Source organism: Odontesthes bonariensis, chromosome 16, assembly GCF_027942865.1.
Source record: "Odontesthes bonariensis isolate fOdoBon6 chromosome 16, fOdoBon6.hap1, whole genome shotgun sequence".
Lineage (NCBI taxonomy): Eukaryota > Metazoa > Chordata > Actinopteri > Atheriniformes > Atherinopsidae > Odontesthes > Odontesthes bonariensis.
Window position 1 is genome coordinate 1,877,501 of NC_134521.1, and position 13,884 is coordinate 1,891,384.

A 13,884-nucleotide genomic window follows, 5' to 3' on the forward strand; every position below is an offset into this window, starting at 1 on the left:
TCCCAGACCAGATGGGATATAAAATCCCTACACTGAGTTCTGGGTCTGCCTCGGGATCTCCTCCCAGTTGGATGAAAAATGAGTTAGTTTCATCTGTTCCCTCAGGTCACTAGCTTTGCATCTCCCCACATCAGGAGAGGGAAACCTGCTGAAACCAGCACCTACCTGGTTCTGGGGGGCTGCAGGGAACCAAACTGGTTGCTGGCATGGAGGTTTCTTCTCTGCCTTCTTCTTTCTGGGCTTCACTGCACCGGCAGTTTGAGTCTGAACAAAGAACAACACCAGATTAAAACACTTCAGAGAGAAAACGTCCAGTTAGTTAGAGGTTAATTACAGATAATGCAGGTTTAAGACATTGGGACCCACACAATGATTAAACAGAGGTTACTCAAGCCCTCAAAGCCCTCAAGGGGCTCGAAGATGGACCATTCAAAGCTTCTCCTTCCGGCTCAGCTCCCTCTTCACCACAACGGACCGGAGCAGCGCCCTCATTCCTGCTGACGGAGCCCCGATCCGTCTGTCCATCTCTGACTCCGACTCACCATCACTGAGAACCAGATCCAGAGATCCTGAAGCTCCTCCAGCTGAGGCTGAGACTCATCCCGACCCAGAACCCAGAGATGTAACCCTGAGGTTCCTAAACCAGATGCCTTCCTTTCCCAGACTACCTCTCGAGATTCTGACCCTGGGAGGTGCAAATTCACCCTCTTCACACTGTACATGCTCCCCCTTGGTCGTGTCATCAGCCGGCATTGAATATCTTTTCCACTGCTACGCTGATGACACCCACCTCTACATTAAAACAAACCCAACCCCCTCTGCAGCCCCATCCACAGTTTCCACCTGCCTGGAGGAGATCATGGCGTAGGTGACGGCAAACTTCCTGCAACTAAACAGCTCAAAAACAGAAGCCATTCTTGTTCCACCATCACCAGCATCACCTTCTCCGGCCACGACATCCACCTTTCACCCTCAGTCACTAATCTCGGTGTTAGGATGGACCCTCACCTGACCTTTGAGGCCCACATCAAACCTTCTTCCACCTCAGAAACGTTGCCAAACTCCGCCCCATACTCACTCTCCCTGATTCCGAAAAACTTGTCCACGCCTTTGTCTCCTCCAGGCTGGACTACTGCAACGCACTCCTCATCGGGATCCCCGGCAAGAACCTCCAGCAGCTGCATTATATTCAGAACCGTGCTGCCAGGATCCTGATGGGGGGGCGGAAGTACCACCACATCACACCCATCCTCAAATCCCTCCATTGGCTTCCTGTCCAGTACAGGATCGAATTCAAGATTTCCCTTCTGTCCCACCAGTGCCTCCATGGCACTGCCCCCCCACTACATCAAAGAACTCATCGCCCCCCATTCCTCCTCACGTCATCTCCGCTCTGGACAGGCCGACCTCCTCCAGCTCCAGAGGACTCAGGTCTATGGGCGACCGGGCCTTCAGCTCAGCTGCACCCAGTCTGTGGAACGCTCTCCCTGACCATCTAAGGGCCCCACAGACTGTGGATTCTTTTAAAAAAGGCCTGAAAACTCACCTTTTTAGAAAAGCCTTCAGTTTGCCTGAAAAATCTTACAATTATTTTACTGGGTTTTTTTAAATGCTAGTTTTAAAATGTAGCACTTTGAGGTCCTTAAAGTGATGTAAAGTGCTTTATAAATAAAATATATTATTATTACTCCAGTTTCTGCTGCTGTAGCACTAATAGCATCATTTGCTAACATTGATGTTTCTTGCAGGTTACACAGCTATGCTAGCTGATGGGTAATCTTTTCTTTTAGCTTACAGCGAGGTGATGTTAAGTTCTTGCACAGATCACAGTTCTCCCTGAACCTGAAACCAGCATCCACCTGTACCTGGAGGCTTTCCATGGACCCGGTCGGTTCCAGAGAAGAATCTTTCTTCTCTGCCTTCTTCTGTTTGGGCTTCGCTGCACCGGCAGCTTGAGTCTGAACAAAGAACAACACCAGATTAAAACACTTCACAGAGAAAATGTCCAGTTAGTTCATCCATCCATCCTGTTTCTCTTATCTGAGGTCGGGTCATGGAGCCAACAGGTCCAGGAGGGAAACCCAGACATCCCTCTCCAGCTCCTCCTGGGGGATCCCGAGGTGTTCCCAGACCAGATGGGATATAAAATCCCTACACTGAGTTCTGGGTCTGCCTCGGGACCTCCTCCCAGTTGGATGAAAAATGAGTTAGTTTCATCTGTTCCCTCAGGTCACTAGCTTTGCATCTCCCCACATCAGGAGAGGGAAACCTGCTGAAACCAGCACCTACCTGGTTCTGGGGGGCTGCAGGGAACCAAACTGGTTGCTGGCATGGAGGTTTCTTCTCTGCCTTCTTCTTTCTGGGCTTCACTGCACCGGCAGTTTGAGTCTGAACAAAGAACAACACCAGATTAAAACACTTCAAGCGACACTTCGGAATTTTCGACATTGGACCTCATTTCCGAGTCAACCAGAGTGTAAGAAATGTGTACAGATGTTTTTTTTTTTTTTTTTTTAAATTCCATGCAGCCCTTATAAAACCACTGGTCGCTGTTGCTAAGCTAGCGCAAGTGATCCACTTTTGGTAGCCTACCACAAGAAAACAGTCTTGCCCAATTCAATAAACACTTACAAGTATATTTTATCACCCGCAGCCATTCGTGCTTCCTGGTTTGAAAGTTTGGCAGCCGCGGACTAATATCTAGCACCAATCTTACCGGCTCTTCTGATACCCATTCTTACAGCAATTACACAAACCAACAGTAAATCACTATAGCAGGTAAATACAAAAGCATAGCAAAGGTTATAGGTAACGTAAGCTAAGTCATCATCACTGAACCATGTGCTACCAACATGAAAGCAGAAAGCCTGTACCAACCTGTTCTTCAGAGACTGTTTGCACCACAGTGGCTGTCCTTGGTACACCTGGGAAGGCGGATGGCACTGCAGACGGTTTCAGAATTTTCTTTGCGGACTTTCTGGACTTTCTGAAATCATCGGAGCTGAAGTGATCACTGCAGATGACCCGGATACGCAGCGTCTCCATCGGAGTTTGTACGTCTAATCCTGCAGCTAGGAGCCAGAGTTTTGTTCTTTCCGGATCTTTTAATGGAAAATAATGAAAACTTTTCGGAACCCATCTATGGGCTCTATTGTTGCAATTAGCAAAGGCACACTGATTTACCATGTTGCCACGTTGTTGGTTTATAATCCGCTCGCAGCAAACTCGCTCGATCCAAACGCAGCAGATGTAGAACTAGCTTGGAACTAGCAGCTCCCTATAGAAGTGAGTTAGTTACATCACAAATGCCGAGAGTAAGGTAAAATTCCGCTGACCACTAGAAACTAGTCCCTTATATGATAAAAATCCATGTAATGCAAGGTCAGTTTTATTTCAAACATTACTCTATCACCACAAACCTTTACATCCACTGCCTGACATAATAATTGATGTGCTTTGAGTGTTTATTGAATTGGGCAAGACTGTTTTCTTGTGGCAGGCTACCAAAAGTGGATCACTTGCGCTAGCTTAGCAACAGCGACCAGTGGTTTTATAAGGGCTGCATGGAATTAAAAAAAACAAAAAAAACATCTGCACACATTTCTTACACTCTGGTTGACTCGGAAATGAGATCCAATGTCAAAAATTCCGGAGTGTCGCTTTAAAGCCGCAGAGGGTAACAGTTGTTGATGAATATGTGATATTTTTGAAGAGAAAAATACCAAAGTATTACAAAAATCAGAGGAATATAAATAAGGAGGGAGTGAATCTCGTGGTTTTGTGATGTTTGTAAGCAGAGAGAAGACGGCCTTGGAATTACCCTCATTTGAACTAATTAAACTGGAAAAATATATGGATTTGGCTGCAGACATGGAATCCTTATAGTGAAGAATGTGGTTTGAGTACATGTCTTTGTGTATAGTTAGACCAGTTTTCCTGTAGAGTCTTTCAAGTTGACGTCCTTTTGCTTTTAACTGTCTGAGGGTGGGAGTAAACCAAGGTGCTGTATGAGTAAATGAAACAGATTTGGTTTTAAGTGGAGCAAGATTATTTAGAAGGTTCTGCTAATGTTTGTTGTAGTGTGCTAGCAATTCGTCTGTAGTGGACGACCATTCAACACTGGGAAGACTGTTGATAAAAGAAGATAAATTATCTTGGTTAATGTCCTTAATTTTACGAAAAGTTATAATACGTGGGGGGTTAGAATTAGAGACAGAAATATTAACTCCAAATGATAAAAACATATTACATTTTTTACATTACATTACACTTAGCTGACGCTTTTTATCCAAAGCGACTTACATCTATTTAGATACAGGGTATTGGTTACAGGCCCTGGAGCAATGTGGGGTTAGGTGCCTTGCTCAAGGGCACTTCAGCCATGAATAGAGGCGTAGGGAGAGGTAATGGCGGGACTTGAACTTGCAACCCTCTGATCTTAAAGTGACCATCCGGGATTTTGGACACAGGACCTCATTTCCGAGTCAGCCAGGGTGTAAGAAATGTGTCCAGAACGTTTTTTTTGCATTCCATGCAGTCCTTGTGAAATCCCACATCCCTGTTGCTAAGCTAGCGAAAGTGAACGGCTATGCTCTAGCCTGTCCCAAAAACAGTCTTATCCAGTTTAAACAACATTCAAAACAAAACCGTAATAATGCCAGGCTCCGAATGTAAATGTTTGTCTTCATATAATGAGGTTTGAAATAAAACCGACCTAGCACTGCCTGGATTTTAGAATGTTGAGGGACTATTTTCTCGGGGTCAGCGGAATTTTACCTCGCTGTCTTCAGTTGTGATGTAACCACACGGTCATCAACAGGGAGCCGCAAGAGAGATTGATGGTGATCAAACACAATTGCAAGGTTGGTTAACTTCCTAAACGCCCCCATCAACACATATATTTGCATCGATAACCTGCCATGATAATTGAGTTGCTTTCAGTGTTAAATAAATAGGTTTAGAGCAGGGGTGTCAAACTGGTCCATGAAAGGGCCGTGTGGCTGCAGGTTTTTGTTCCAACCCTGCGACAGCACAGCTGACTTGTTTCCTTCAATCAACTGAACTGTCTGCACTGAAGGTCTTACCAGTTCAGTTGATTGAAGGACACAAGTCAGCTGTGCTGTCGCAGGGTTGGAACAAAAACCTGCAGCCACACGGCCCTTTCATGGACCAGTTTGACACCCCTGGTTTAGAGTGTTTTCGGAGCAGGCTAGAGCATAGGCGTTCACTTGCGCTAGCTTAGCAACAGGAACACGAGATTTCACAAGGACTGCATGGAATGTAAAAAAAAACACCTGGACACATTTCTTACACCCTTGCTGACTTGGAAATGAGGTCCTGTGTCCAAAATCCCGGATGGACACTTTAAGTCCACCTCCCTAACCACTAGGCCACGGCTGCACCACATATGATCTGAAAACGGAAAAGAGTCAGCTTTACAGTCAACAGGTTTGACACCAGAGCAGCAGATTAAATCCAAAGTATGTCCTTTAATGTGCGTGGGAAAATTAGTATACTGGTGAAGTCCAACACTGTCCAAGCAGGATATGAAGTCTTTGGTAAGAGGATTATTATCCCTATCCACATGAATGTTAAAATCCCCCAGGAGTATTATGTTTGGTGAAACTGTAAAAAGTTGCATTACAAATCCTGTAAACTCAGTTATAAAATCTTTGTTATACTTCGGGGGACGATACAGGGCAGCAATAACGGTGGGAGTTGATCCAGAAAGCTGACATACAGTTGCTTCAAACGAGTGACAAACGGGAACAGTTTCGAAATATGGTCTGTACTCACCAAACGATGCATTTGGAAGTTTGTACATAGTCCAGGAGTTTATTATTATCAACACAAGCCTGATAGCTTCTCTGCTGCTAAAGCTACGTCGACGTCACTTCCTTGATCTGGGAGCTTCAAAGTAAGATGAGGGTTGATCTACTACTGTAGACAACAAAGCAAGGCTGCTCAATTTCTCCATTGATAAAATAAATCCACAACTCTACAACATAAAAATTCATAAAAATTCATAACAAATCATGTAGAATATAGCATATCCTTTGTTGTCTACAGTAGTAGATCAACCCTCATCTTACTCTGAAGCTCCCAGATCAAGGAAGTGACGTCGACGCAGCTTTAGCTGCAGAGAAGCTATCAGGCTTGTGTTGATAATAATAAACTCCTGGACTATGTACAAACTTCCAAATGCATCGTTTTGTGAGTACAGACCATATTTGTACTACTGTAGAAGTTTGGTGTCATGGCATGTGATTTTAGTGTGGTAATTTTGGAGATACTGCCAGGATCCATTAACCCTTGTACGAAGCTATTCGGGATAACTCAGTAACTCAGCTGATGTTCGGCCAATATCGGAAAAACTGCGGGTGGGCTACTTGGCTGGATGTCACGGTTCAAATGACCCCAGGGTGAATCTACTCCGGAGTATCACTTTAAGTGTCGTAGAAGTGAACATATTGAAACCCTGCAGGTTGAAACCAGCATCCACCTGTACCTGGAGGCTTTCCATGGACCCGGTCGGTTCCAGAGAGGAAGCTTTCTGCTCTGCCTTCTTCTGTTTGGGCTTCGCTGCACCGGCAGCTTGAGTCTGAACAAAGAACAACACCAGATTAAAACTCCAGTTAGTTAGAGGTTAATTACGCATAATGTAAAGTTCGAACACGAATATGTAGAAGGTTCCTGGATTAAAGGAAAAGAGAATCTGTTTGATGAAGAATCTGAAAATATTTCCTGAGCCGACATTAAAAGATGAGCTGAAGCCATGTGTTGTTTCCTCACGTTCGAACTCATCTTTCTCTTGTTCTGATTTGAGCTCAGAGCTGAATCCTGAGCATCTTTCCCAGCTTGTGTTCCAGGCTGGCTGCCGCCCGCCGGATGGAGGACGGGGTTCTGGATCAAAGTGTGAAACAAGCGTCAGACCTCATTATGAAACATAAATCTGGGAATGAACGGAGGGGCGGCCGGTCACCTTCTCAGGTCGGTTCTTCTGTTGACCTTTAAAAGAAGAAAGAAAGTTGTTTTTCTTTGTAAATAATTTCTCAGGTAATTATTTCTGCTTATTTGATGGTTTTATTATCCGTGGATTTCTCAAACTGTGTTTGTGTTCTACTCTGTAACAGTAAAAGGTTTTCTGTCGTATTTAAGGTCAGGAAATAGTTAGTTTCTGTTCTGTTTCCGATTCTGGTTCTGGTTCTGGTTCTGGTTCTTCTCAGTAAAACGTTGTAAAAAGGATTCTTTTCGATGTGTTTTATAGAAAATGTGAAAACAAACTGTATGTTTCATTGTTGCTACTGAACAGAACGTTATATTTTCCACCCAAAGCAGCATCCAGCTGTTGTGTAACGTTGACCCACCAGCTGGAGCTTTTGGCTTATTAGGCACTGAGCAGGAACTTTTTGCAGGTTTGGTCTTCATCTCTGAAAAAAAACAAAAAATAAAGTTAAACACATAACAAGATATTTTTTGATGAGTTGAAGATGAATCGGCCTCCTAATCCCTCCACAGAGCAGCACATTAAAGTCACATGTGGTTTACGCCTGTGAGTCTCAGGACTGAAGCCCCCAGATGTTCACCGCAGGTTTGTTAGATGTTAGAAACTCAGAGTAAGGAGATTAAAACTCACGTTTCTTCTTCTGGCGCTCCATCCTCAGTCTGGTCACCATTGGGCGCAGCAGGTCCTGAACAGCAGCGTCCTTCCTCGGGATCCATTCATCCATCGCCTTGGCGACGATGGTGATGGAGTCCAATCCGTAGTACTGGATGATGATTTGAGGCATTTCCTCTCTGACTTTGCCCGTCTTCATCCCCTGTGGGATTTTCTCCAAGATGATCAGCAGCTTCTTGAACTGAGACTCGTCCAGATGATCCAGGATACGGATCAGCTGCGTTTTCCACTTTGCCTCAAATAATTTATTCGAAGACATCTTCAGCAAACAAAAACACAAAGAACAAAAAACAATGAGGAACAGAAACCTGACGGCTTGCAGAAATATGCACGGTGGTGGAGGGCTGATGATCTGGGCTGGTTCTGCAGCCACAGGGCCTGGGCACCTTAGTCCACCATCAACTCCTCTGGATACCAAAGAGTTCTAGAGTCAGATGTGAGGCCGTCTGTCCGACAGCTAAAGCTGGGCTGAACCTGGCTCATCAACAGGACAATGGGTCTCATGCAACAACCGTCCGTACGCACAGATTTGTTCTTAAGTCGTGCGTACGAGTGATTTAAGAGAATTTGCGCATTTCTTTCAGTTACGAACAGAATTTACGAGTGATCCAGACCTGTCGTAAGAGTTTCCTAAAACAGTCCGCTGTTATTCCAATCAAGTTTGCTTGACTAATGGATTGTATATTCAATTACTTTGAAGCAAACATAAATAAATATACATTATACCCCATAATGATGCTGACATTATTCTGTTTGACTTAAATTATGCACTAATTGAAGGTTAATCTGACTCTGTATATAACAAGGTCAATGGGAAGCTTAACCAGCGGCTGACTTTCTAATTTTGGATGCTTTAGTGGGTCAGGCTCTTGGAAGAGAGCGTGTGTTCCGAGACCGTGTAGACAGACGAATGGCTGAGATCGCGATTAAGATCACCAAGGACTGTGCGACTCAAATATGCAGCTTGCTGGAGCCACGACTCCAGAGAGAAACACGCCGATCAAACCCAATTCCACCACACGCCCAGGTCCTCACCACCCTTGGATTTTTGGCCACTGGAACCTTTCAGAGGGAGATTGGAGACAGATCGGGGTGTCCCAGTCCTCTGTGAGTCGTGCGCTCCCCTTGGTCATCAAAACTCACATCAGTTTATCACCCATGGTACATCAGATTCCCATACACCGCTGTCCAACAAGTACAGATTAAGAGGGACTTTCATGCCGTGGGTGGACTGCCAAACATAATCGGACCAACGGACTGCACACATATACGCATCAAAGCACCCGTGAGCTGAAGGCCAGGTGGGTGTGTCTCCATACAGCGGGGGGGCAAACTGCTCTATAGCCCAGAGAAGCCATGCCAGATCTGCACAATATTGCCATGAACGAGGGTCTCCACCTGAACCAGCCCAGGCAGACCAGAAGGTGCCAGAAGACCCCCCTCATGGACCCCCACCTCCATGTCACACTCCTTTCCTTGGTCCCTGGTTTTTCCCCGTCAGTCCCCTCTGTTATTTTCTAGTTTTGTGTTCAGTTTAGTTTTTTTTTATAACTCTAGCATTGCTGTGATTTTTGTTTATCTTTGTTAAATAAATCCTTTAACTTTATTTTGCCTCCCGCCGTGTCTGCACCTGGGTCCTCCCCTAAACACAACCATGACATTAACGAGTTAACTCGCCCAGCCCTAGTCATGTTATCTCAGGATTTACTGAGTTTTAAGACCCGCTGAGGATCAGATGATTATTTTTTAGAGCTGGGCAACAATGAAAATGTTTAATCTAATTAATCACATGATTTCCCTGATTAATCGCGATTAATCTCATTTGTACGCAGAATCCAAAAAAGAATCCAAAAGTAGAGTATAGCTTTTAGCATTTAGCTTTATTTTAAATGTGCTGCCATATGAATGAAAGTGCCATAACATTTGTTGTGCAAACACACTTTTAACATCAGCATCTTTCTGTAGTTTTTATGTAGAAGCCTCGCTCCACTGTCTGTTTCCTTGAATGACTTGCTGCTATCAGTTGTGTGTTTTGCCTTTAAGTGATATTTTAGACTGGAACTACTACGCTGAGAAGACAATTCAACTTGGCAGAGTTTACAGATGACTTTGGTTCTGTCGACTCCGCCGTCTGGAAGAACTTTAACATGAAAATGGCCGAGTAAAAGTTCCGTACCCTTCTCCATGTTTGGTGGATCCGCCGATTACTTTCTTTTCCTGTTCCACAGCAGACAGCAACAGACTTTTACAAAATAAAAGCCTGTGAGCGACAGACTTTTACAAAATAAAAGCCTGTGGGCAACAGACTTTTACAAAATAAAAGCCTGTGAGCGACAGACTTTTACAAAATAAAAGCCTGTGAGCGACAGACTTTTACAAAATAAAAGCCTGTGAGCGACAGACTTTTACAAAATAAAAGCCTGTGAGCAACAGACTTTTACAAAATAAAAGCCTGTGAGCAACAGACTTTTACAATAATAAAATAAAAAAATAAAACCTGCGTTAATGCGGGATAAAATATTTATCTGTGTTAAATAATGAACAAGTTAACGCAATACAGTGGAAACCGCTTATAGTGGTCACGGATATAGTAATCAACAGGGCTGGACTGGCTATCTGGCCGTTCGGGCATATCCCGAACGGCCCTCTCGCGATTTGGGCCCTCTGGGCCCTCCGAGGGCCGTAAATAAAATATACATATATATATTATATTTTTTATTGACTGCGACGGTAAAAAAAAAAAATGACACGTCGGGGCCCCTTGGATGTTTCTCCTGACGCACAGAGCTCTAGTCCAATGAGAATGCCTAACGTTGTCAAAGGCCCGCCCCTCCCTACAGGCCCACTTGACCCAAGTCATCATCATCATTATAACCCCAAGTTTAGCTGACTTCACTTGGCTATATTCGGCTAAAGCTCTTGTGGATAAAGAGGACGCGAAATGGAGAAACAAAAGAGTGACCATGACAAACGTAAAGAAAAGAGAAAACAAAAACCAAGAGACGACGCAGTAAAATGCGCTAAAATCACCGATATGTTTTTTAAAAGCACAAGCTCGAGCTCAGGTTCGGTTAGTGGGGCCGTGGGAGATGCGGAACCTGGCTGCTCGACCTCAGGTTGGGGCAGTGGGGCCGCCGGTACATCAACGAGCGCACAGGTGGTGGAGAATGAACAGGAGGAGGAGACGGAGATAGGAGACGTGACCCAGCAGGGAGAGATTGAGGTTAGAATTCATCTCAACACACCCGCTAGCCAATGCAGTGTAGCTATTGGGCGCTTCAGCGTTTCGTTTCCCATTGCCTGAAAGTTTGAAACCGAGACCAAGTTGTCATCCTGACTTCATCAAATCAGTCACAAACATACCCATTTGGTATAATTTTTTGGTTTTGCCGTAGTGTTAAAAATGACGTGTCCGAGAAAAAATACACAGACATAAGCACTATCTTAGGCTCTTTTGATCAGTCTCAAGCTGCATTACAGTTTATGCCTGGGGGGCGGGGGTTAACATTCAGTAAGCTCACTGACAGTATCTGTGGACTGGAGCAATTTTGAGCAATAAATAAAATAATTGAACCCAGGAAATTATTACTACATGTTTAATTTGATTCAGTAAGACTTACAACATACAACAGTGTGTGTGTGCTGGTGCTCCTTTTCTATACAGTGTTGTGTGTGCTGGTGAAATATTGTTTTGCTTATCTCTGGCTTGGGTCTGTGGGACCCATTTTCAGGTTTTGCTGAAGGAAAATGGTATGAATACTTTTTTCACAATGAGATTCACTGGCCAGGGCTCATCATCTGGAAAATAAAGTTAGTTATCCTCCTCTCTCTATCTCTTATCCTCAAAAACAAAGATACTCAGAACTTCACAAGCAGGATGAAGGGAACATGAGGGTGCACAGCAGCTTTTTTCCCCTCCTTTAGTCCCAGGTCCACTGGGCCAGAATATCTTCTATGTAACAAAAACATGAACACCTTACAAGGATTAAATGGAGGATTAATGATAATTAGACAGAAGTGTGTGTGTGTATAAATATACATATATGCGCGCTGGGCCCTCAGTGATCAAAAAGTGCCCGGGCCCTTTTCAGATGCCAGTCCAGCCCTGGTAATCAACCGCTTATATAGATCAAAAGGCTTGGGACAGAATCATTTCTATACAAATGCTGTTTAGATAATTCGTTTATAGTAATCAAGAAATCCGTTTATAATGTTCATTTTTGGCCATTTTATGAATGTAAACATGTGCAAAAATAATTTTAAAACTACGTGTAGCTATTTTATTTTTTACTCCCTTGATTCCTGTCTGGACGTCTGCTTCTGCCTCGCTAGCTAACGTAACGAGTTGACACCGGGCAGCAAGCGCGCGAATCATGGCTGGAAAAAGGAAGTCATGGAGGAGCATGTGTCCCAGGATGGGTGCTGGAGAGCGGATTGAATGCGCGTGTGACCGCTGGAAGCTCCAGGCTGGTTCTTGTAAGATGGGAGGCCGGTGTTCATTCGATTTCTCCTACTTGTCGAGAATTGCTACTTTGTGGTTTTGCGCATGCGCCAAGCCGATTTTCTAAGTTTCGTTTTCACGCCAAGTAGCACAAATCGACAGAACACCGGCACGGAGGAGCATGGATCCGAGCAGGGGTGCTGAAAGGCGGATTGAATTCAAACTTTTTTTTCTGACTTGTAAGAAAAAAAATGCACCGGCGGCACAGCAGAGAGTAAGTTCCGTACTGTATTTGAGTTAGCCTACAGTATGTCTGCGCACTGCGCAGTACTGTAATTAAACTTGCATGATAATAAAATTCAGTAAATGCTGAAGCTATCCGTTTCATTTCATTTTTCTCATTGAAAAACGATACAAATGGCATTTAGATGATATTCTGCATAAAAAAATAAGTCAAATACCTGTACTGTAATACAACTTCGGTTTTAGTAATCAACCGCTTATAGTGTTCAAATTGGCTCTGGACCAACGTGATCACTATAAGCGGTTTCCACTGTAATAACAATTTAACACACCCAGCCCTATTATTTTCATAATATAACTATAATATAGTATGATACACAGGTGATTCAGAAAGATTTGCACAATGTGCATGATAACATGATGTAACAGGTTATGACAAACCAAGATGGAGCTCAGCTTCACAGCCCCGGGGGCATCAGTTAGGAAACCATTTACCTGCTCTGCAAACTGAGCCAGTGAAGCAGCAACTGAGCCAGAAACAGAGCGCAGACGCTTTGGTTCGTGTTCTGGAGTCAACACTCACTTTCTCCTTGGTTCAGCAGACGGTGCTTCTTCTTCAGAGATGATCCGGGACAGGAAACCGTCAGGTGAACATCCAGGAAGAAACCACCTTCAGTGAAGCTTCCCCGGCCTGCTGACTGTCTGCAGTGGAAGCTGAAGCATCAGCCTTTAAACTGTGTTTACATGCTTCTTCATCAGAGAGTTTCCCCCCTGAAACATTTGATTTGTTTTTTCTTCTGCTGGTTTTTCTTCTGCTGGTTGTTCTCCCCCCCCACGGATGAAGTGGTTCAGTCCTTCCTGTTGTCAAGAACCCACCCCGGTGGGCCAACAACACTTTCAGTTTCATGTGTGAACAGGACGCTTTGTTCTCAGGCTCATGAAACCTTTTTTTCTTTTTTTTGTAATTTAAGTTTTTTTATTTAAACACACAAACAAATACGGTACAAGGCTTACATGGTACAATGTGCAGGAAAGAACAGCTTACAAAACACGGTCAGACAGTTAAAGTAGAAATAAGAGGTGCTCCTGGATGATGAAGAAGAAAAAAAAAAATATATATATAAAAAAGGAAAAAAGGGTAACAGAATATGAAGTATATGTGTGTAATACGCATACGTATCTTGACATACAAATATTAGGAAACCAAGGTAAAAAACTGTAATGTTTACATTCCTGGCAGCCACTACTGTGAAGTCAGGTACACTTGAAAGAAATCCCGATTGTTTAACACCACCTGCCCTTTGCCTCTTAATCTAGTCAGCATAACCTCATATGATACAGTTTCAGTCATTTCATGAAACCTTTTTAACAGGAAGCATCACACAAACATGTTTGTTCGTGTTTACTGACACGTTTTTCCACCGTTAATAAAGATAATATCAAACTGAACTAATCTACTGAAGATATTCAGTCCTGAGGCAGAACCTCAGGGGACACTGATCCCAGGCCACATAACACAAGC

The 13,884-nt window shown here is 43.8% G+C and overlaps 1 protein-coding gene across 1 annotated transcript in view; it reads right to left on the reverse strand.

Moving 5' to 3' along the window:
- LOC142401609 (uncharacterized) overlaps positions 1 to 12,939 on the reverse strand; it is a 21,574-nt gene extending 8,635 nt beyond the window's left edge. Inside the window, exons 1-8 of the mRNA XM_075487075.1 lie at positions 12,858 to 12,939; positions 7,637 to 7,937; positions 7,368 to 7,430; positions 6,983 to 7,008; positions 6,793 to 6,903; positions 6,509 to 6,601; positions 2,290 to 2,388; positions 166 to 264 (exon numbers count right to left, since the gene is read on the reverse strand). Coding sequence (XP_075343190.1) covers positions 166 to 264; positions 2,290 to 2,388; positions 6,509 to 6,601; positions 6,793 to 6,903; positions 6,983 to 7,008; positions 7,368 to 7,430; positions 7,637 to 7,937 — 792 coding nt within the window. The 5' untranslated portion in view covers positions 12,858 to 12,939. The remainder of the gene's footprint in view (positions 1 to 165; positions 265 to 2,289; positions 2,389 to 6,508; positions 6,602 to 6,792; positions 6,904 to 6,982; positions 7,009 to 7,367; positions 7,431 to 7,636; positions 7,938 to 12,857) is intronic.
- Between the last annotated feature and the right edge of the window lie 945 nt (positions 12,940 to 13,884).